Here is a 23635-nt window from a genome sequence, read left to right on the forward strand (position 1 = left end):
GGTCTGTTCATATTTTCTATTTTTTCCTGATTCAGTCTTGGAAGGTTATACCTTTCTAAGAATTTGAAAATATCTTCCAGCTTGTCTTTTTATTGTCATAGAATTGCTTGTAGTCTCGTAGGATGCTTTGTATTTCTGTGGTGTCTATTGTAACTTCTCCTTTTGCTTTTCTAATTTTATTGATTTGAGTCCTCTCCCTCTTTTTCTTGATGAGTCCAGCTAATGGTTTATCAATTTTGTTTATCTTCTCAAAGAACCTGCTGTTAGTTTTACTGATCTTTCCTATTGCTTTCTTTGTTTCTTTTTCATTTATTTCTGCTCTAATCCTTATGATTTCTTTCCTTCTAGTAATTTTGTGGAGTTTTTTTTTTTTTTTTCTTTCTCTAATTGCTTTAGGTGTAAGGTTAGGTTGTTTATTTTAGATTTTTCTTGTTTCTTGAGGTAGGATGTTATTGCTATAAACTTCCCTTTTAGAACTGCTTTTGCTGCATCCCATACAGTTTGGATTATCGTGTTTTCATTGTAATTTGTCTCTAGGTATTTTTTGATTTCCTCATTGATATCTTCAGTGATCTCTTGGTTATTTAGTAACGTATTGTTTAGCCTCCATGTGTTTGTGTTTTTTTATGTTTTTTTCCCTCTAATTGATTTCTAATCTCATAGCATTGTGGTGAGCAAAGATGCTTGATATGATTTCAATTTTCTTAACTTTATTGAGCCTTGATTTGTGACCCAAGATGTGATCTATCCTGGAGAATGTTCCATGTGCACTTGAGAAGAGAGTGTAATCTGCTGTTTTTGGGCAGACTGCCCTATAAATATCAATGAAATCTATTTGGTCTATTGTGTTATTTAAAGCCTGTGGTTCCTTATTAATTTCCTGTTTGGATGATCTGTCCACTGATATAAGTGAGGTCTTAAAGTCCCCCACTATTATTGTGTTACTGTTGATATCCCCTATTATAGCTGTTAGCAGTTGCCTTATGTATTGAAGTGCTCCCATGTTGGGTGCATATATATTTATAATTGTTATATCTTCTTCTTGGATTGATCCCTTGATCATTATGTAGTGTCCTTCTTTGTCTCTTGTAACATTCTTTATTTTAAAGTCTAGTGTATCTGATATGAGAATTGCTACTCCAGCTTTCTTTTGATTCCCATTTGCATGGAATACTTTTTTCCATCCCCTCACTTTAAGTCTATATGTGTCCCTAGGTCTGAAGTGGGTCTCTTGTAGACAGCATATGTATGGGTCTTGTTTTTGTATCCATTCAGCGAGCCTGTGTCTTTTGGTTGGAGCATTTAATCCGTTCACGTTTAAGGTAATTATCAGCATGTATGTTCCTATTACCAATATTTATTTGTAATGTGTTTTTTTTTTAAGGTCCTTTTCTTCTGTTGTGTTTCCCATTTAGAGAAGTTCCTTTAGCATTTGCTGTAGAGCTGGTTTGGTGGTGCTGAATTCTCTTAGCTGTTGCCTCTCTGTAAAGCTTTTTATTTCTCTGTCGAATCTGAATGAGATCCTTGCTGGGTAGAGTAATCTTGGTTGCAGGTTCTTCCCTTTCATCACTTTAAATATATCATGCCACTCCCTTCTGGCTTGTAGAGTTTCTACCGAAAATCAGTTGTCAACCTTATGGGAGTTCCCTTGTATGTTATTTGTCATTTTCCCTTGTTGCTTTCAATAATTTTTCTTTGCATTTAATTTTTGTCAATTTGATTACTATGTGTCTTGGTGTGGTTCTCCTTGGGTTTATCCTGCCTGGGACTGTCTGCACTTCCTGGGGTTGGGTGGTTGGGTGGCTATTTCCTTTCCCATGTTAGGGAAGTTTTTAACTATAATCTCTTCAAATATTTTCTCGGGTCCTTTCTCTCTCTCTTCTCCTTCTGGGACTCTTATAATGTGAATGTTGTTGCATATAATGTTGTCCCAGAGGTCTCTTAGGCTGTCTTCATTTCTTTTCATTTTTTTTTTCTTTAATCTGTTCTGCGGCAGTGAATTCCACCATTCTGTCTTCCAGTTCACTTATCCGTTCTTCTGCCTCAGTTATTCTGCTATTGATTCCTTCTAGTGTATTTTTCATTTCAGTTATTGTATTGTTAATCTCTGTTTGTTTGTTCTTTAATTCTTCTAGGTGTTTGTTCTTTAATTCTTCTAGGTCTTTGTTAAACATTTCTTGCCTCTTCTAAATCTTTGCCTCCATTTTTTTTTCTGAGGTACTGGATTATCTTCACTATCATTATTCTGAATTCTTTTTCTGGAAGTTTTCCTATCTCCACTTCATTTAGTTGTTTTTCTGGGGTTTTATCTTGTTCCTTCATCTGGTACATAGCCCTCTGCCTTTTCATCTTGTCTATCTTTCTGTGAATGTGGTTTTTGTTCCAAAGGCTGTAGGATTGTAGTTCATCTTGCTCCTGCTATCTGCCCTCTGGTGGATGAGGCTATCTAAGAGGCTTTTGTAAGTTTCCTGATGGGAGGGACTGGTTGTGGGTAGAGCTGGGTGTTGCTCTGGTGGGCAGAGCTCAGTAAAAGTTTAATCTTCTTGTCTGCTGATGGGTGGGGCTGGATTCACTCCCTGTTGGTTGTTTGGCCTGAGGTGACCCAACACTGGATCATACCCGGCTCTTTGATGGGGCTAATGGTGGATTCTGGGAGGGTTCCCGCCAAGGATTACTTCCCCAAACTTCTGCTGTCAGTGTTCTTGTCCTCATGGTGAAAGACAGCCTCTTCAGGAGACTCTCCAACACTAGCAGGTAGGTCTGGTTCAGTCTCCTATGGGGTCACTGCTCCTTCCCCTGGGTCCTGATGCACACACTACTTTGTGTGTGCCCTCCAAGAGTAGAATCTCTGTTTCTCCCAGTCCTGTTGAAGTCCTGCATTCAAATCCCACTAGCCTTCAAAGTCTGATTCTCTAGGAATTCCTTCTCCCATTGCTGGACTCTCAGGTTGGGAAGCCTGATGTGGGGCTCAGAACCTTCACTCCAGTGGGTGGACTTCTGTGATATAAATGTTCTCTAGTTTGTGAGTCACCCAACCAGCAGTTATGGGATTTGATTTTATTGTGATTGTGCCCCTCCTACCATCTCATTGTGGCTTCTCCTTTTTCTCTGGATGTGGGGTATCTTTTTTGATGAGTTCCAGTGTTTTCCTGTCGATGATGGTTCAGCAGTTAATTGTGATTCTGGTGCTCTCAAAAGAGGGAGTCTTTTTACTTGCTTTAAAACAGACACACAAAGAAGACCTATTTGCCACTTCTATCATAATAGATGGAATAATTCTAATAATTAGTTAAGCAACTGAATTCTAATGATTAGTTAAGCTTTGAAGCATTAGTTGTTTAACAAATTGGTGAATATGTAGTGTCTGACTGTACCCCAGTCTATTGGGAAACAATGATAATCTGAAAGCTTTATATAAATATGTCTTATGTTTTGTTAACTCGTGATGTCCCCAGATATCTTTATTTATGAGAGGTGATGATTACCATATTTAGAACCTCTCATGTAAATTATATTCCTTTTTTTTTGTTTTTTGTTTTCATTGAATTCAATCTTTATTTTCATTTTTATCTACATCTAATAGGGTTGAAGTTTATGAAATAAAAGGCTGTGGTCATTATATCTAAACTTTTATTACTTCTATTTGGAAGGCTAAGTTTCTTTTCTTCAACTTTTTAAAATTAAAAAAAAATTTGTTTTATTTTATTTTTATTTAAAACTTTTTGTATATTATGGTTTTAAAGTAAGGTTTTTTTTTTTTTTTTTCTTTATATCTGTGTGAGAAAAGCCAGGGAAAGGCAAGACAAATAGTACTTAAAATAAGGTTTTGTTAAAACAGAGTTTAAAATTCTCTATTGGTTTCACCTGAAAAGTATCAGACAACAGAATTTTAAGAGGAGAAGGTAGCTGTGTAAAAATAATTTTAAGTAATAGCCAAAATAAATATTATTCAAAGTTTAGAAAGTTCATTTTATTTGTTGGCAAGAAAAAAGGTGTGTTCTTATGTTTTACTTCAGAGGAGTCTATTTCTCAAAACTTCTTGAACCTTCAGTCAATGTCAGCCTGTGAATAGAACTATATGGTGACAACAACATGGCTTTGGTATAGTTTTGTCTTTTATACTGTATGTGGCACCTCTCCCAGGACATTGTCTACAAAGATCTCCTCCATCCCCCTCTAAACAGATTCAATTCTACAAGTTCCTTAACATAATTTGGGGGCTAGTTATCAATAAATGTACGTAGGAAATGCAACCAGGATGAGGGCCTTGTGGTTTTCTTTTCTCTAATGAACATTTTCTTTGACCTATGAGAAATGGAATCTAGGTAGAATATATTTAGAGGAGTATGTAGTAAAAAACTGGATGTATTCTTTGAATATAAATGCTAAGATTGAAGTGTCTAGAATAAATGTTATAATCTCTAACCATTGGAGAGATTGTTAGATATTTTAAAGTGTGGGTGAGATTAGGCCAGCTTTGCATGATGACAAATGTAAAGGTCAAAGCAAGATATAGAAGTTTGAAGCTGAGTCATATGAAGAGATTTGGAAACTTTCTCTTCCTCACTGTGATCTAAGATAAAATAACTGTGAGTTTGTCATTTTGGCAGAGAAAACAAAAAATCCAAATGAGAAGGGTAATCAAGTGGGTGCATAGGACAGAATGAAACAGAGAGCTAAAACTGGTAAATAAACTATTTTTAAAGTTCCATTAAAGAAACCAAAGACAACTTTAGAAGTCCAACCTGTGAAAACTGAAATCAAGTTAGTGAAGCAAGTGATTTAAAATAAATATCTGGAAAAAAAAAAAGCCAGGATTAAAAATGTATTTTTCTTTATCTCAAAGGCTGTGTGAAGAGAACAATCTGTAGTAGATTTGTAAGTTCAAAACTAGTGATTCCTTTGAGATGGGAGAGCTGGTAGGTTTTTAGAGTTTTTAAAAATAATGTTCTAACCTCCAAATCTAGACATCCTAAGTGAAATTTAATCTACTGTAGCCCAGCCATCCGAATACGAATTTGTTTTATGAACCTTTAGATCTTTAATATTTTTTACCTTACTTTTCCTTGAAAACAGAAAATGCATTTGGTAAGAAACAACTTACCAGGAACCAGATTGTCAGTTATCTTTGTCCAGTAGAGCTGAGAGGCTTAGCATATTTTACCTGCTCAAGTAAAAGCAAGTATATATGATATTTATCCCATAGGGTAGGCTCAGAAAAATAGAGGTGTTTTTCTCAATCTGTGGCTTAATGGCTTTTGGGAAGTATTAGGCCCTCATGAATTGCATTTGATAGATGGACTGGCCATTTGCAGCATATAATAAAGTCAGGCTAGTTTCACTTCACATTTCAGAAACCACATTCGTGCAAGATCTGATGCCCTTATTCATTATGATACATAATTGAACCAAAGGGGAACTAGGGCAGGTTGGTTTTTCAGAAAAAGCTCTGAAGTGTGTGTTCTAGTTGTGATTATGTGGTTAACCAGTTCTACTCAGTGCATTTGTGAAATGAGGGGACCAGTGGTTCTCAACTGGCATGACTTTGCCCCAGACATTACTGTCATGACTGGGGCTGGGCATGCTGCTGGCACCCAGTGGGTAGAGGCCAAGGATGCTGCTAAACATCCTACAGTATCCAGGACAGTCCCCCACAGCAAAGACTTAGCCTACCCCAAATGTCACTAATGCTGGGGTTGAGAGACCCTGGACTAGCCCACCTCTTTCCTCCCTTCCAGCTCCAAGAATTCTATGACTAATGATCCTCAAAGCTACCCCTGCCAGGGGCATTTCCTTTCAACCAACATTGATTAGGTGCCTTCTTTTGTGTTTGAACTAAGAACTTTTCCCTATTTGATTTACACAAAGGAGATAAGTAAGCCTCCATTTAAGAGAATTTCCACATTCCATGGAGCCTCTACTCATAATGATAGCCCTGTTTGACAAGGGACATACATTTTCCTTGGCTCTATGTCAACAAAATTATGGCTTCACCACTTTTCTAGACATTTCTCTTTCTTGTATTTCCCCAATTGTTAGGTGTCAGGACAATTAACTGAAAGAGAAATTTAAAAAAGTCAGGCAGTCTGATGTTAACTCTTAAAATGCATGCTGTTGGACTAAGTCATTCCTGATCCTGGATTTAATTACACATCTGCAAAATGAGTGTGTTGTATGAAGTACTTTTGAAGGTACCTCCTTACCCTGAAATTCTGTGTTCATGCCCTTAAATATTACTGGAACCCTTCTGATATTTCACATCCTTAGATGATCCAAAAAAAAAAAAAAAAAAAGAGCAAGTATTAATCAGGTCATAACTTTGGAGAGATGGAAAATCTTATAATCTATTGTCTAGGTCAAAATCATGACAAATAAGAGTAGTTCTACACCCATAGAGTTTACTTTGATTCTTTTCTTTTTGATTGAGAAATTTGGGGTAGGGAATATTTTCTTTTATTTTGATTTTTTCCTTTAAAAAAAAATAATGTCCTATTTACTTCCTATTTGTGGAGTAATAAGAAATCATCAATATGATTCATTGTAATTATTTCCCTTTGAATAACTATAATTTGCTTTGTTTTTCCTTAAACTAAAATCCCCGGGAGAGAAATGATTTCTTTTCAAAATTAAATTTATATATACATATATAAATTTATATATATGTGTGTGTGTGTGTGTGTGTGTGTTCATATAAAAGACACACATATATAACAGCCTGTATCAGGGTCCTGGTATTTGCTACTTAAATTACTTTTTTCCTTCTTTTACATTGGCAAACTTGACAACTATTTCCATTGCAAATATCCTGAATCGGAAGGCTAAGTAGGCAACCTAAAATTTAAACAAAGATGCTTTCTATAATGAAAGTGAAGTCTTGGCTGTGTCTGGATTTCTTGTTTCTACATTCTTTAAGTGTAGAAGACACCATGCTTTGATTCCTTTGTTTCATAATCACAAAAGACTATGGGATAATCCTTGTAATGAACTTTGGGGATAATTTTTGCCTTTCTAGATCTCTCTGAAAGGTGATTTTAGACTGGGTGACAGGCTGTGTACAGGAAACACAAATTAGTTGCTGAACATCAACACTTTCACTTAAATTTCTTGGTAAAACAATAGTATATTCAAAGGAACAAAACCTCAGGATATTAAAAAACCACAAGATCATTTTTCTTTAAAATTATAACGCTTTGTTAACATGAACAATATGGAGGCTACATTTAATGTATCTTGTACATTAAATGTACTGAATTTCTCTTTGAAATTCAGTTTTAACAGTCACCACCAAATTCCTACCCTGAGATATGAAGATGGTATTAAGCCTTAGCTGCCCATGTTGGTGGAAGGACCACAGAGCACAGGAGTGTAGGGGAGAAAGGACTGGAAAGTATTCCCGGGCTTGTAGTCCTTGCTGTGGATGGTGTCCCTGATGGATGGTGTCACTACTTCTCTCCACATTCACTTCCCTTCTGTCTCTTCTTAGCATCCAGTCATTTATGTTTGTGCCAAAAAAGATATGGGTGCTTTCTCAGGAAACAGAGCAGACAATATCCTTGATCCCATGGATCTTAGATTCTAGTGAGTTCTAAATATCTGAACCTCGGTCTTTGTCTCCTTCCTGCTACTCTTAACCTTCTCTGCAACCCTCTGTACTTTCTCACTCTGACCTGTCTACTTCACACTCAGGCTACACACTCCATGACCTGGCCCTCTAGTTGCCTAATCCATTAAGAGACCCTACCTTGACTATTGGTTACTGGAGCCTACTGCTCCAGCAGTAACTTTCCTGTTTCCTGAAAAGGAGAGAAACATTATGATAGAATGCAATGGAAAGAACATGGGCTTGGTGTGATCCTGAGAAGATCAGTCAACTCTCTGAACTTCAGTTTCATCCTCGAAAAATGGGGCTACTAATCTCATTTCTAATGGTACCCATACTTATACCCATTCATGATTAAATGAAACAGTCACTGTGAAAGAGCTCTGGACACTTTAAAGGGAATGCAAATTTTTAAATGTTTACTGTTGTTATCATTTCTTTTAGAAGCACTATAATTTTGGAAGAAAGGAGTTGACTTCCTACTAAAGGGTCACCAAATACATTCTCTTCTTTCTTCCCACCATGATGAGAAATCAGAGAAGCCTCTTTTCTGTGTTACTTTCTAACTTCTTCAACTTAAATTGCGCCTTTTCCCCCAAATGCATCCATGTCAGAATGTAGGATGAGAATTAAACTATATGTATAGAAAAACATAAAACTCAGCATTTTCATGCTCTAGTGCCCACTGTGATTGATTACGAAATACTTCCTCTTTCTTTTCCCTTGAGCATGTCTCAGTCAAATATCTTCACACTTTATCTATGTTATCTGCTCTGTGAAACTTGCTTTCAGACAACCACAAACTTTCAGAACTAAATAATCCAAATCCTATCTTCACAATTATGTTTTAGTCCTTTAATTTTTTTTTGATAGGGAATTTGGAGTAGGTAAACGTATGCTAGCTTTTTCATATTTAACAAGTTCAAATTTTTTGGTTCAAGTCAGGATCTGAAATAGATGTGTTGCTTTAAGTATGTCTGTTTTTAAAATGCACATGGATGCTTTAAAATTAGGACTGATAAGCAAGAAGTTATGCCATATGTTCAAAATTAAGAGACCTAACTTATCTTGGCTTGATCTTAGTGAAATGTAGATGATTAGAATCTCTTCTTAGTAATTTGGAGTTTCTGTGATCATGTCTGTAAAATGTTGATACCTCTGGCTGAAGGAAGCACTCTTTAAGAAATACATTGTAATCGTCCTTGACTTTATGGACGGGGTGTTTTTTTAAATTAAAACTTTAGCAGAAATGCTAAAATTCTGCTTTTGGATTACTATAGGCTCCAGGCAGGAAAGAAAAGCTGAATATAAGTGCTGCATTTAAAAATGTGTTGTTAAAAAAAAAAAAGAAGTGTCGTTTTCCCAAAGAGGTGAGAAGCGGGAAGAAAGGATGGAGTTAAAGGCTCCAGTAATTTCATGCAGTGGTGCTCTGAGTTTCAAAAGGCACAGATAACTGTGTGTGGTGTGCAGAGGGGACAGTGAGAGCAAGGGGAAAATGGATTTTCACCTTTCACTACCAAACCACAGGAAAGGAGGTAACTTTAAAAAAACAGGTAGAACAAAAGAGCCTCAGATGTGTAGGCTTTAATGAAGAGCCCATATGCATTCCAATGCCCTTTGGTGTTGCAATGGAAACAGCTTTTATGGTTAAACAATTTGACTTGATGGTTGAGTAGAAAGTGGGCTTCTTCTAGAGTGATTAATGCATCAGTTATTGCTATAGCATTACTTTTATGATGTCTCTGTCAATATCTAATTCTACTGGCTCTGTAGTTCTTTTAACAAATAAAGCTAAATGAATTTATTCTCTGCATGTTTTTGGTAATCTTTCTCTAATGAACAAAGATATTATTTTCTTCATAACTTCGTGTGTTCTTGAAGTTTTGCAGGATATGATAATCAAGCCAAATTGTCAATTCCATTTTAAAAACAAAGCTCTTAAATAAAGCTTCTTTTCTTTTGAAAAATTTGTTCTAAATATTTTTATATTGAAAAAGACAATTCTCAAGTAAGTGAAAAGCACTGTAAGGATTTTATGGGAAACAACTATGTTACATATCTCACTGATAAAAACACATACAAGAGAATTTTACGATTCCTGTTCTTCCCTCAAAAACGAGGACCTTATGAGATTCATCTATTGAATACCAAAGCAGGGTAGAATGATGTTCATTTTCAGGAATCATTTCGAATAGTGATCTCCAAAGAAAAATGTACCAACCTCAAGGTAATTCATTGGAAGGGAGGTAGGGTGCAGGTCAAACGTAAAAAAGATTTTATTAATGTGTGTTGTTTTCAAACCTTTAGGTTTAGAAGCTATAGCCTGTGAGTCAGATCTGATTCACCACCTCTTCCATAAAGCATTATTGGCACACAGTCATGCTTATTCATTTATATGTTATCTGAGGCTGCTTTCACGCTATCATAGAAGTAGTAATTGTGACAGAATATATGGTTTGCAAAGCCTACAAAATACAGTATCTGGGTTTTTTTTGTTCTTCTTTCTCTAATTGTTTTAGGTGTAAGGTTAAGTTGTTTATTTGAGATGTTTCTTGTTTCTTGAGGTAGGATTGTATTGCTATAAACTTCCCTCTTAGAACTGCTTTTGCTGCATCCCATAGGTTTTGGGTCATCGTGTTTTCATTGTCATTTGTTTCTAGGTATTTTTTGATTTTCTCTTTGATTTCTTCAGTGATCTCTTGGTTATTTAGTAGTGTATTGTTTAGCCTTCATGTGTTTGTATTTTTTACAGATTTTTTCCTGTAATTGATATCTAGTCTCATAGTGTTGTGGTCAGAAAAGATACTTGATATGATTTCAATTTTCTTAAATTTACCAGGGCTTGATTTGTGACTGAAGATATGATCTATCCTGGAGAATGTTCCATGAGCACTTGAGAAGAAAGTGTATTCTGTTGTTTTTAGATGGAATGTCCTATAAATATCAATTAAGTCCATCTTTTTTAATGTGTCATTTAAAGCTTGTGTTTCCCTATTTATTTTCATTTTGGATGACCTGTCCGTTGGTGGGAATGTAAATTGATACAGCGACTATGGAGAACAGTATGGAGGTTCCTTAAAAAACTAAAAATAGAACTACCATACGACCCAGCAATCCGACTACTGGGCATATACCCTGAGAAAACCATAATTCAAAAAGAGTCATGTACCACAATGTTCATTGCAGCTCTATTTACAATAGCCAGGACATGCAAGCAACTTAAGTGTCCATTGACAGATGAATAGATAAAGAAGATGTGGCACATATATACAATGGAATATTACTCAGCCATAAAAAGAAACAAAATTGAGTTTTTTGTAGTGAGGTGGATGGAGTTAAAGTCTGTCATACAGAGTGAAGTAAGTCAGAAAGAGAAAAACAAATACTGTATGCTAACACATAAATATGGAATCTAAAAAAAAAAATGGTTCTGAAGAACCTAGGGGCAGAGCAGGAATAAAGATGCAGATGTAGAGAATGAACTTGAGGACACGGGGAGTGGGAAAGGTAAGCCGGGGCGAAGTGAGAGAGTGGCATGGACTATATACACTACCAAATGTAAAATAGATAGCTAGTGGGAAGCAACCACATAGCACAGGGAGATCAGCTCAGTGCTTTGTGACCACCTAGAGGGGTGGGATAGGGAGGATGGGAGGGAGATGCAAGAGGGAGGAGATATGGGGATATATGTATATGTATAGCTGATTCACTTTGTTATAGAACAGAAACTACACACCATTGTAAAGCAATCATACTCCAATAAAGATGTTAAAAAAGAAATACAGTATCGGGGCCTTTACAGAAAAAGTTGGCCAACTCCTAACCTAAAGCAGTAAAAAAGATTTTAAGCTTTCCTGATGTATATGATTTTACATTGGTCTCTTTTGTAGTTCTGAATGCTAGACACAGCTCATGTATATTCTAGGTTAGATTTCCTGAGTAAGGTTCTCTTGCCCCATCCCCTACTTTCCACCATCATTGAGATTCTTTCAACTACAAGAATCTAATAAGTATAGTCCTGAGGGGAAAAAAAAGGGTCGTGGCTCTCAAACTTGGTGCAATGGACAAAGAGTCCTCAGTTGGCTATTCCTTAAGCCTGTTGCACCCTATCACCATTCATGTGCCCAACTGGGTATATGACTTATCATTTCAATTATTTTTGACTAAAATAATCTTCAGAGAGTGAGAAGATAACTTTACTAAAAAAACTCCTGCAAAATAATCTAGATTGAATATTCCCCTATTCATATAGACATAAACAATAAGAAATGACAGAGGTCATCACATAACACCTAGGTCTAGATAAGCGTGTTATCAGCCATTAATATAAGTTGTATATTTATCAGTGTTAACCTACTGGAATTTGACAAGAAGTAGGCTAAGTTTTTGAAATTTTTGAAATTATTTGCAATAAGATTTTATATCTGCTTTCATTAATTTTTTAAATTTTATTGAAGTATAGTTGATTTACAATTTTGTGTTAATTTCTGCTGTACAGCAAAGTGATTCAGTTATACACTATATTCTTCTTCATATTCTTTTTCATTATGGTTTATCACAGCATACTGAATATAGTTCCCTGTTCTATATACAGTAGGACCTTGTTGTTCATCCATCCTACATATAATAGTTTGTATCTTCTAATCCCAAACTCCCAATGCATTCCTCTCCCCCGCCTCCCATCATTGGCAAACACAAGTCTGTTCTCTATGTCTGTGAGTCTGTTTCTGTTTCATAACTACTTTCATTATTAACATACCTAGCCCTAACCTTATATTTTTGCCTTGAATTTTAACTAAAAATTGTATTATGACATCATAATTAGTAAGGCATTTACAAAGTAGGCATCTGGGGCTTGGAAATGATGTTCAATTTTCAGGAATGTTTAAAGACAAAGAGTACTCAATATTATAATTTTTAAAGTTTTGCTTAAGTAAATGTTGGGAGTCTTTTATGAGGAATCTTAATAAGGGAAAAATTGAAAACACAATTTAATTGGGGGTACATGTGTTCTTCCTGCTACAGTAAACATCATAATATAATACATAGAAAACAAAAGAAGGGTGACTGAAATTCATTCCTTTGTATCAAATACCATTAGAAAATGCATAGAAAATGCCACTGAAGATTTGAAAAAGTAAGAATAAGCAAATTACATTATATTGGAATTTTATTATGCAGCTGGATCAAAGTATAAATTTAAAAATATTCTCAATTTATAGCATTTGAGTTCTAAATATGAAATATTTGAGTGACTTTTTTTCAGACTTAAAGGAAAAATAATTCAGCACATATTTTATTTTCTAAAATCAGTGACTTTAATAAAATCATTTTTTCAGACTTAAAGGAAAAATAAGCCAGAAATAAGTCAGAATATATTTTATTCTCTAAAATAAGTGAATTTAATGAAATCACTGTTCTTTGGGAAAATACCCATCTTGGATGTGTGGGATACACCTTAACATGCAAACCCCCAATCCCTTGTGTTTGCATGGGTGCATATGTTGGCAACAGAAGATTCCTGAACTGATTTTGTTCTAGGAAGTAGAGGAGGTAAGGCTATAGAGTGAAACACAGAGGAAGTCATATTTGCAGGAGGCTCTCTCTTTCTGTGACAGCCTGGACACAGATAAGTTGCTATGCAAAATACTGTATATCTGACAGTCTTCATTGTTTGAGGAAAAATAAAGACTAAACAGACTCACACCCCAAAGCCTGTATCTTTGGAGCACAAAGACAATCTCAGGCAGTGGTTCCTTCCTCATATGAACCTCTTGCAAAAATTTATGGTCTAGGAAAGATTCCTTTACTATGGAGATAAATACATTTTTAAAAAAGGGAAAAGAAAAGCTTCCTAGATTAGATAACAAACAAAAGCAGTCTTTAAGCTGGGACTGTTAAACCAAGTGATTGAGAACAGCTGAGGATAACAAAGTGTTCTAGGTGCTACAAACAAAAAGAAAGGAGAGGTTATAATGTTCAGAATGGGAAAGTCGAATTCAGACCAAAATTTCCTTAAACAAGACAAACAAGACCCCCTTATATGCTAAAGGATAAACTTTACATGGAAAATACAATCATTAGAGTATCTAAACATTAAAATATAACATCAATGCTCATAAGGCAAAAGCAAGAGATAGGATGAGAAAAAGTGAAAATATATTTGTGGTAAAATACTTTAACTCATTTTATAGTTTTTGATAGATTACATAGGACAATAGGTATAAATAGATCCTCTAAAGTAAATTGAATTAATATATATGTAGTTGGGCTCTGTATCCTGCAAAAAAACCAAAACAAAACAAAAATTATTCTTTTGCATATTTGTGGACTCTTCACAAAACCCAACCATGTATTGAGGTTAGGCCCCAAAGGAAAAGCTTTTAGTTGCCATGATAAAAGTAATACAAGATAGGGGTAGGAGATTAAGAGTACAAACTACTACGTATAAAATAAATAAGCTACAAAGGTACATTGTAGAGCACAGGGAATATAGCCAATATTTTATAATAACTATAAATGTAGTATAATCTTTAAAATTGTGAATCACAATGTTGTACACCTAAAATTTATATAATATTGTAAATCAACTCTACCTCAATAAAAAAACTATTAACTGCCAAGATAAAAATAATACAGAGAAATTTCTCTGATCACAAAAATTTTATAAATTAATAACAAATTTAGAAAACACAAAAAGTCCCTGCCATCTGTATGTTGAAAAATTTGCTCTTTAACAAATTATTTTATTAAAGGGGAAATTCAAAATAAAATTTCTATTTGGAGAAAAAGACAATGAAAAAATCATCTATTATAACTTATGGAATATAGTTAAAATAGCCCTTGGAAGAAAACTTATAACTCTAAATATGTTTAATGAATAAGAGAATAAAAATAAATCAATTAAATATTCAATTTGGAAAATTAAAGAACAGTAAGATCTCCTGCACATATGAAAAGTAAACGAAAGGAACTGATAAGAATTGACAAAAATAACTGTAAAACAGAAAAGCTGTAGAAATCATACATAAAAAAATATGTTTTTGAAAAAAGTGTGTAAAATAGTAACAGTGTAATAACACTATTACAGTGTAACAATACTTTCAAAATTCTGAAGGAAATTATTTTGCAACTTAGAATTTTGGATTTAATTTTAAATATTAAATGATTTAATCCAAAAAAATTAAATGATTTAGTCCAAAAAATTATGCAAGGACAGAGCAAAATTTTCAACATGCAAGGTGTCAAAAATTGGCTTCCCAAATTCCATTTTCCCAGGAAGCTCCTTTAAGACCCAGTGAATGAGAAGAAACATGGAAAAGAAAAAACACGGGCTACCGGAAACAGGAGATCAAACACAAGAGAAAAGCGAAGCAAATTCCCAGGACGACGGTAAAAAGAATCGCAGGATAACAACCTACACAAAGCATAGAAGACGAGCAGCATAGATTGGAAAACGTGCCACCAGTGACATACCTGTAGAGGCTGTCACCACCAAGGGTCCTTTCTGCTTTGTACAGTCCTGACCACAGTCAGTGCTCAAGTGAGCTTGTCCAAGATTCTTAGCTCTCTTTGGCCTGTGCAAATGCTGATAAAATTCTGCTCTCTCCTCCCTGCCCAGCTGCCTGGAATAGCTGATACCATCTGACCCTACAGAAGTGTTCAGGTTTGACCGACTCCTGAGAGATGGAGGTTAGCCCAGAGAGCTTAGAAGCATAGAACACAGAGCAGCACACCCTCTTCAAACTTTTCCCTCTGGATTGGTTAGACCTTGGTTAGATTGCTCCCTATAAGGAACTCTTGGATTCCTCTAGATCACTACAGGCTGCCTCCTGACATTCTCACAATGGATTCTTGAACCATCTGAGAAAAATGATACAAATGATCTTATATACAAAAGAGAAACAGACCCACAGACATAGAAAACAAACTCATGGTTACCAAAGGGAAAAGGTAGGGGGAGGGATAAATTAGGAGTTTGACATTAACATATACACACTACTGTATATAAAAGAGATAAACAGCTAGGACCTACTATATAGCACAGGGAACTATACTCAGTGTTTTGTAATAACCTATAAGGGAAAAGAATCTGAAAAAAATAGATATATGTATGTATAACTGAATCATTTTGCTGTCCTCCCAAACTAACACGGTATTGTAAATCAACTATACTTCAATAAAGATAAATAAATAAATTTTTAAAAAACATTCAAGGAAAACAAAAAAAGCTGAAGCCAGACTATAAACCAGAGACTGTTCAGCTCCTCTTCCTAGGCACTGTCAACTATCAATAACAATGCTGTCTTTTTCTTACACAGCTAGTCTTTGTGCTTACTACTCAATTTTCATATTAATCCTTTTCCACACTGATTAATTAATTGTTGATAAAATAATGAAATAGTTGATTGAGAAATAAAACACAATTAGAATACATTTTAATCTAAAAGCCATCTTTAGTGGGCAAATACTACAACCCTTCCATTAAATTGCACATTAACGTGACTATTATTTAATAATAATAATGTTAGAGGCAATAGCCAATGGGATTAGACAAAAGAAAGTCCTGAAAAGTATAAAAACTGGCAAAGAAGAGATAAATTTATGACTGTGTTAGGTGATTTAATATTTTAGGTGATATACCTGGGACTTCCAAGAGAATCACTGAATGATGATTATCATCAGTGAGATAACTCAGTAATGTGTGTTATAGGGAATCCATAGCTTTCATGTACTGATATAGAAATGTTCCAAAACTGTAATCAAATGGAAAAAAAAAAAAGCCTCAAACAAATAAGATGCAGAACACTGTATATAGGATGCTATCTTTTTAATAAGTGTATGTTTGTAGTCTGTGTGTGTGAAATGAGAATGTATATTTGTAATTGCTTGATATATAAAATAAACACTTGAAGCACAAACAAGAAACTAATAAAATAAAACACTTTTAGTCACATTTTCAAGGTACATAAGGTTAAAACCCCTCATTTTTACAAACTTAAAAACCCGAGAATTTAACTTTCTAACCTGCTTAAAATTTTCTAAGAGTTTTTTAAAGTAAGTTTTGAAGTAAGTTTTTAAAGTAAGTTTGAACCCATTGTGGGGGCATCTACTGATACAGCAAACACATTCAGCATAAATTTTAGAAAACCCATCAGTGGCTTAAAAATACATGGCTTTGGCAAAATCAATTCAGCTTACATGAAAAGAAACATTAATTGTATAGTCTTAAAAGTTGAATTTACCTGTTTAGCTGAATGTCATTTTGAGCAATGTGCATTATTTTGTACTGAATTTCCATTTCACACAAAGCCAAACACATTCATTCATTACTAATGGCATTCTTGACCTCATTGAAAATATTATATTCCTTTGAAAATTCAATTGTTACTGCATTAAACATTTGCTCTATTAGGCATTATGCTTGATGCTGAGGTCTCAAAGGTGAATAAAACAGGTTTTATTTTAGAAGGTTTATCCCCTAAGAGGTTTTACTGTAGGATAATCACTGTCAATTTATTATCTTACATTAAAAATTCCCTAAGAGGTTTTACTGTAGGATAATCACTGTCAATTTATTATCTTACATTAAAAATTTCAGGAATATAAGAGGTGCTTAAAAAAGATCTGCAAAATAGTAGCCCTTTTCTTTTATGATGTATATATATATATATATATATATATATATATATATATATATATATATATATAGGCCTTTCTTGTGAGTTTTCTTTGTAGATTCAGGACTTCCCTCTTGTGATTTCCTTGTTCTGTTCACATAATTCAAGGCCTCATCTAGTAGCTCTTACTTTCTCAAAGACTTCCTCAGGCAGGCCTCCCTTTTCAGGGGATGGAAAGACCCTCTCTAGTTAAGACCTCATTACCTTTCCCCTCTACATTTGAGCACGTCTGTTTGTTCTCCAGTTTCTTTCCAAAGTAACACAGTGCCTGGAATGAACACCTTCGTTCATTCTTTCTAGACTCACCTCTTTCTGAGCCCTTCCCCATCCTCAGCCCAACCAGAAACTCGTGGCACCATGAATTATACAATGAGTTGATACCCTCTATGATGCCCTCCCCCTTTCTGCACCCAGTTTCTTCTAGACCAAATCACAAGCACCTTTAAATTAATTTCCACTGTTACTACCTCTTCAATGAACATTCTTCTAGTCCCATCCTCCCCACTTTGGGATGAGCTCTCTCCTTCCTTAAACAAACAAACATGGCCCTGTTGGAAGACTCTGTGGGCACTTGATCAATTCTGCAGGAGAGGCTGGAGATGGGCAACCAACGGGAATTACTGGAAGAGACAGACAATGCAGGAGTCTTGTGAGGATCCAGAATATGACGGGAGGTTTTCTTCCAACTAGTAAAAGATTCTGATGCAACGTCTATAATACTTAGACTTAATTCCAGGTGAGCTTGGCCTTTGCCCACTAACATCCTCTTTATGCCTTTCTTCTTCCCAGGATGTGCCTGTCCCTCCCAAGCCTGTTTCTCTCCATCCTTTATATCAAACTAAACTCCATCCTCCTGCTAAGTCTCTGATGCATCCACAGACCCTCCCACACGCTGACTGTCTTACCCCAGGACCCTTCAGTCACTTGTCCTCCTTCTCCCTGAGTGATGAACAGGAGAATTCTCACACCCTGTCTAGTCACAACGCATATAATAAGGTGAGAATGCCCTGTGCTGTGAACCTTCTTCATGCTTAACTTTTGAAACTTATATGTGGAGGAAACATATATTAAGAATATTTAAATATATTAAGAATATTAAATATTTGTGTGAAGACACATGTCCTTAAAAAAAGATAATAATTAACCTTGGGGAATTATGAAATATTTATGCCTCCTTTAAAAGTCATTTCCTAATTTGCATTGCTCATTGTTTCATGTTCTAATCCCAAGGTGGAAATCCCAAGACACGTTTCAAAACCTTAAAGATGCCATTATTAATTTATCTTAGTTCAACGTTCTTAAAAAGCTTCTTAAAATGACAATGCCTTGATGAAGAAGCATTTATAATTGCAGTCAGTGGGCAAAGAAATAATTAGAATTTCTGCAGATATCTGCAATATAAAATTAATATTTTATTTTAAAATGTATCTATCTGTCTCATAATGTATAGTGATGGGATATGTAACAAGTCATGAGGTGTTCAGTACCTAAAAAATATGTATATATATTTTAAAAAAGCAAAAATACTTATAGTTGGCTTTGGAATGTAACCATAAATATTCTATTAGAAGCAAGCAGCCAATAGCACATGAGGCTTATGTATAAGCATCCTTTGCTCTTCTGAGCATCACCATAAAGACCTTCTGGCTTAACACAGACTCTCAGACCTTGAAACTTTTCTAAAAGAATTGACTAGTCAAAATCAACCTGCAATTAAATCTTTTTTTAAAATGCAAAATCTTGTTTTAAAACATTTGTTTTGCAAATCCTCTATATGTAATGAAATACACCTCTATACTTGGAAATCAATCAAGGGCATATGTAGTTGGACAATATTCCTTGGGCCTTAAAGCATTAAAAAAATGTTCATAAACCCAGTCTAAACACAAAGAATCATCTAAAATGTGAACATAATTATATGAGGAAAAACTATCTTTTTATATTTAATAACACTTATCATGACTGAGTTGTCAACCCTGAATTAAATTTTTAGAGCATCCGTTTTCTGCAAAACAAATGTTTTTAGGCAAAGTTCAGGATGACATTTGTATGACCTTTGGTTGCTTCTCATTCTAGGTCTAGAAAAAAGAAGTATTTCAGGGAGAGTATGATGTTTTAAAATGATTTTATATTATCTGTAATTCTCCCTCTTTTAGTACTAGCCAACATCTATGACATCCATTTAGCTATTAAATAGAGTTAGAAATTCTGATAATAACAACCATTTTCTTATATAAATTATCATCTATGATAGGATTATAATTGTATTTTATAGATATCAATTGCTTCAAATAGCTCTTCTTTTGACATTTTTAGTGGTGTTTTCTGGAGACATTCAGCAAAGGTAGAGTCAGTATTTCATTCATAATTTAGCCTTTGCTTGGTCAGGCTGTGAAGAACAATATATAAAAGCCATTTGAGGCTAGACAACTATTTTCAGTCTACACAAACTTCACAATAGATTTCATCTCTCAGTGTCTGAGATTTATAGATGTTTTCACATCTGAAATAATAATAATGATGATGATGATGATGTTGTAGTTAGACAACATTTCTTGATGGAAGATTCAGTTGCTTAGTTTTGTATTTTAATTGCTCCTATTAAAATGTATGAATTTTACTCAATTTGATATCAACGTTTACAAACACTGTGTTGTAAATATTCAGCCAATAGAATACCAAGTTATCAAGACTTGTGTTTCTTTTTTACTGAAACTAGCTTCTTGTCTGAAATTGTAAAACGTAACTGTCATTTAAATTAACTTCTCTCCAGTATCCTAACATCCTTCCCAGATCTCACTTCGCAGCTTTATCTGCTGGGCTCATCTCCAAACTCAAACCTTCCCTTCCCTCCCCTCCCCCAGAGATCCACACTGAACTTGACCTTACATAACTGCCTCTGAGGCTCCCTTATCAACTGGGGCTACAGAAGATGTTTGACAGGTTTTGTTCTTCTGTTGCTTCTGTACTGTGTGCTCCTGTCTTGTCCTAAATACTTACACTAATCCCTGCTCTCTTCTCTTACTTTCATTAGTTCATATGATGAACTTCATATGTTGTCCTATCATATATGAAGATGCTCAGGCACTTTCCCTGTTATTGTGGTTAAACCAGTATTTCCTCTCTTTCCCCTGTCTCATGAAGGGAGTCATTACTCTTATTTCCTTCTTTAACCCTTATAACTAACATAGCCCAGTGGATAAGAGCATGGTGTCTTTAGTCAGTCCATCTGAGTTCATTTCTTGAACCCACTCCTTCCAGATGGTGATAGAGGGCAAGTGAGGATGATAATAGTATTGTCTTAGTAGAATATTATGAGATTAAGATGGACTAATATGTATAAAGCACTTAGAATAGTGCCTGGGACATAACAAGAACCATATAAGATTTAGGTCTTCGTATTAATAAGCCTTCCTGAATTGTCATTGCTATCACTGTCTTACATCTTCATTTGTTCTGTTTCCATTGAACCCATCCTCTTTGTATGCAGAAACTTCAAAACACAAAATAAAATGAATACTTCCCCTTCCTTTTCCTTGCTGATGCTACAAACCTAGTAATTTCAAGACTTTCTCTCAAAGTGATCAGTAGCCATCCCTCTTCTGTAAACTCACTCTTTAATTCATTCTTGAAGGCATTTTGTCCTTCACCTCAACCACTCTACTGAAATTTCTCTCTCAAGGGTAAACTGCTTGTCAACGCACTCAGCTGAATTTTCTGAGTCTTCTATCTCTTTTATGCCTTTTAGCAATTGACACCATTGATCATTCACTCTTGAATCTCTGTCATCATTCTGCTCTTGGGATAATATGTACATTTCAACTCCCTGACTGTTCCTTCTTTGTTTTTTTGGTGGACATGTCCTCCTCTACCTCTTCTCTCTAACTGCCTCACTTCAGATATTCACCTACTCACAGGCTTCTGGGATGATCTTATTGTACTGATAATCCTCAAATATACATGTCCAATTCTGCTTCTCCTCTGAGATCCAGTTTTATACCTTCAGATGCTTGCTTGTCAGTTCCCCCAGGGTGCCATGTTGTCAACTCAGACTCATCATTCATGTTGTCTCAAACCAATTCTGTTCTGGCTTCCCTCCTTCTGTCATTAATACCATGATACTCAGTCTCAGAGTCGAAACTCGATTCATCTAGTATGCTTTTTCTGCTTTGTCCTGATAGCTAGTCACTCACCAAGTTGAATGGATTCTTCTTTTGTTATGCCTGTCATGTTATCTCTTACTACTTTTTATTATTATTCCACTTTCCTTAACTAATCTACTTACTTTCCTCCAGGCATGCCTTGGGACCTTCTTAGTGTTCAACTTGCTCACGCATTCTCCTCACATAAAATACCTTCCTGCTTTTCACCTTACTTATGCAAACCATTCTCATACTTTATGACCTAGTCCAATAATTCTTCCTCCTCTCTGAAGTTTCCTCCTGTATCAACACTCAAAGTGATATTTTTCTCCTTTCAATTTCTATAACCCTTGCCTGTACCAAGGTATCTCATGCATATTAAAGGTTACAATGTATTTATTTGTTGTGATTGTTTTCGTGTCTATCTAGGACATGACATGCTTAATACGGTATTTTTCACATTATAGGTAGAGCAACAAATATGTGTTAATGATGAACAGATCCTAAAATGACCCAACTTATTCACTAGGAGCACAAGATGCTTGAATATTTTGGATTATTTCTATTTAAAGCAGAAACTGAATCAGAGTCAATTTATGGATTTATGAGTACATGCAGTACAATTTCAGTCAATTGAGGATCTCCCTTTTTTGAGGGCTGCATCCAATTTCCTGCGAGCTTATGGAGCTCCTTGGCATAGAAGCATAGGTGGAGGCAGGAGGTCTCTGACCTTCCTCTGCTATATGTGGATGCTGATATCCTTTGGGGTGTCCTCAGTTCTGTCTGGTACATGACCATCAATCCTATAATACATCACTGCATCCTTCTTTCTTCCCCTGCACGACATGACTTCATTGGATGTAGGTCAGCTAATCTTGAACATCTATAGCATGTATGGGAGCATCTATAGCATGTATTGCTATTGTTACCTACATGCTGGGAGCAGATAAATTCTGAGGCCATCTCAGAACCATCAGCTTAGAGACTCTACATATTCTCTCCTCTTCTGTTCCTGCCCCCTTTGTCATAGGGAACTCCACAAGATTCCATATTTGTGAATTTGCCTACTCACTAAAAAGTCAGTACTCACTGCACTTCTGTGGTCATGTGTGGACATGTGGGAACAGTGGAAAACTTGATTGACCTGTGCACATGTTCCCAGCTGAGGTGAACAAGGCGATGTTTTGTTTTGTTTTTCTTACGTTATAAGTAATGGTTCTTTTCACGGACCATCTGGTCCCACGTGTTTGGAATTATTGTGCGTTTTTGTTGGCGATTTTGCTATTTTAAATGGCCCCTAAGCCTAGTGCTGCAGTGCTGTCTAGTGTTTCAAATGCAATAATGTTGTGATGTGCCTTACAGAGAAAATGTGCATGTCGGGTAAGCTTCCTTCAGGCATGAGTTATGGTGCTGTTAGCTGTGAGTTCAGTGTTAATGAATCAATAATATATATTAAATCAGATGTCTTTAAACAGAAGACAAGGTAAACAAGGTGAAGTCTGATTGGCTGATGAAAATGTAATTAGAAGCTCACAGGAACCCAATCCTGTATTTCGTCTCAGAGCCATGGTTCAGGATTTGCTAATTCCGTGGTTGTAGTTATTTTATGGGACAGAACAACTGCAAATAATGAGAATCAGTCATATCTTGGTTTGGATTTCCCTGAGAAAAGGATTCATATATTAGTAGTTAATTTGGGAGGTTCCAAGGAATAGCAATTAAGGGAGTGGAGACTGAGATAAGGGTAAAATAAAGGGTGTATCACCAAGCAAGGTGCCACTGTAGGTAACTGGAGCTTGAGTTTCCCAAGGGATTCTGGGAGCCAGTGGAGAGCAGACAACTCAGAGTTGGACAATCTGAGGTGGGGGAGGGGAGCATTCCCCCCCCAGAAAGAGCCCTCAGGCCAAGAGAAGCAGGGACAGGTTTTTTAAAGTTGAGAGGCTGGTATTAAAATGTCAGGGCCTGAGATGACACACGTGGTTCCATGATTTATAAAATATATATCCATACATACCATATTTCTGATCTAAATTTGAAGTCCGGGATCCTGAAAACCAAAACTTTGGCTATCAAAAATAAAGAGAATTTTCTTTATTTTTGATAATTATGCTTTGCTACCTATAACTGCTGAAACAATAAAGGGTACCAAGGAATTTGTGTCTGGGTGTGTGGGGTTACTATCTTAAAATTGTCTCTCATCTAGAGTCATTTTG

The 23635-nt window shown here is 35.5% G+C and overlaps 1 protein-coding gene across 11 annotated transcripts in view; it reads left to right on the top strand.

Annotated features, from left to right (window-relative positions):
- MLIP (muscular LMNA interacting protein) overlaps nt 1-23635 on the top strand; it is a 282530-nt gene that overhangs the window by 227350 nt on the left and 31545 nt on the right. For 9 of the 11 annotated variants that reach the window (XM_059938984.1, XM_059938985.1, XM_059938987.1 and 6 more), the window contains one exon: nt 18070-18276. The exons of the other annotated variants lie outside the window; for them this stretch is intronic. In XM_059938984.1, coding sequence (XP_059794967.1) covers nt 18070-18276 — 207 coding nt within the window. The remainder of the gene's footprint in view (nt 1-18069; nt 18277-23635) is intronic. 11 annotated transcript variants of the gene reach the window in all.

Source organism: Balaenoptera ricei, chromosome 11 (assembly GCF_028023285.1).
Source record: "Balaenoptera ricei isolate mBalRic1 chromosome 11, mBalRic1.hap2, whole genome shotgun sequence".
Lineage (NCBI taxonomy): Eukaryota > Metazoa > Chordata > Mammalia > Artiodactyla > Balaenopteridae > Balaenoptera > Balaenoptera ricei.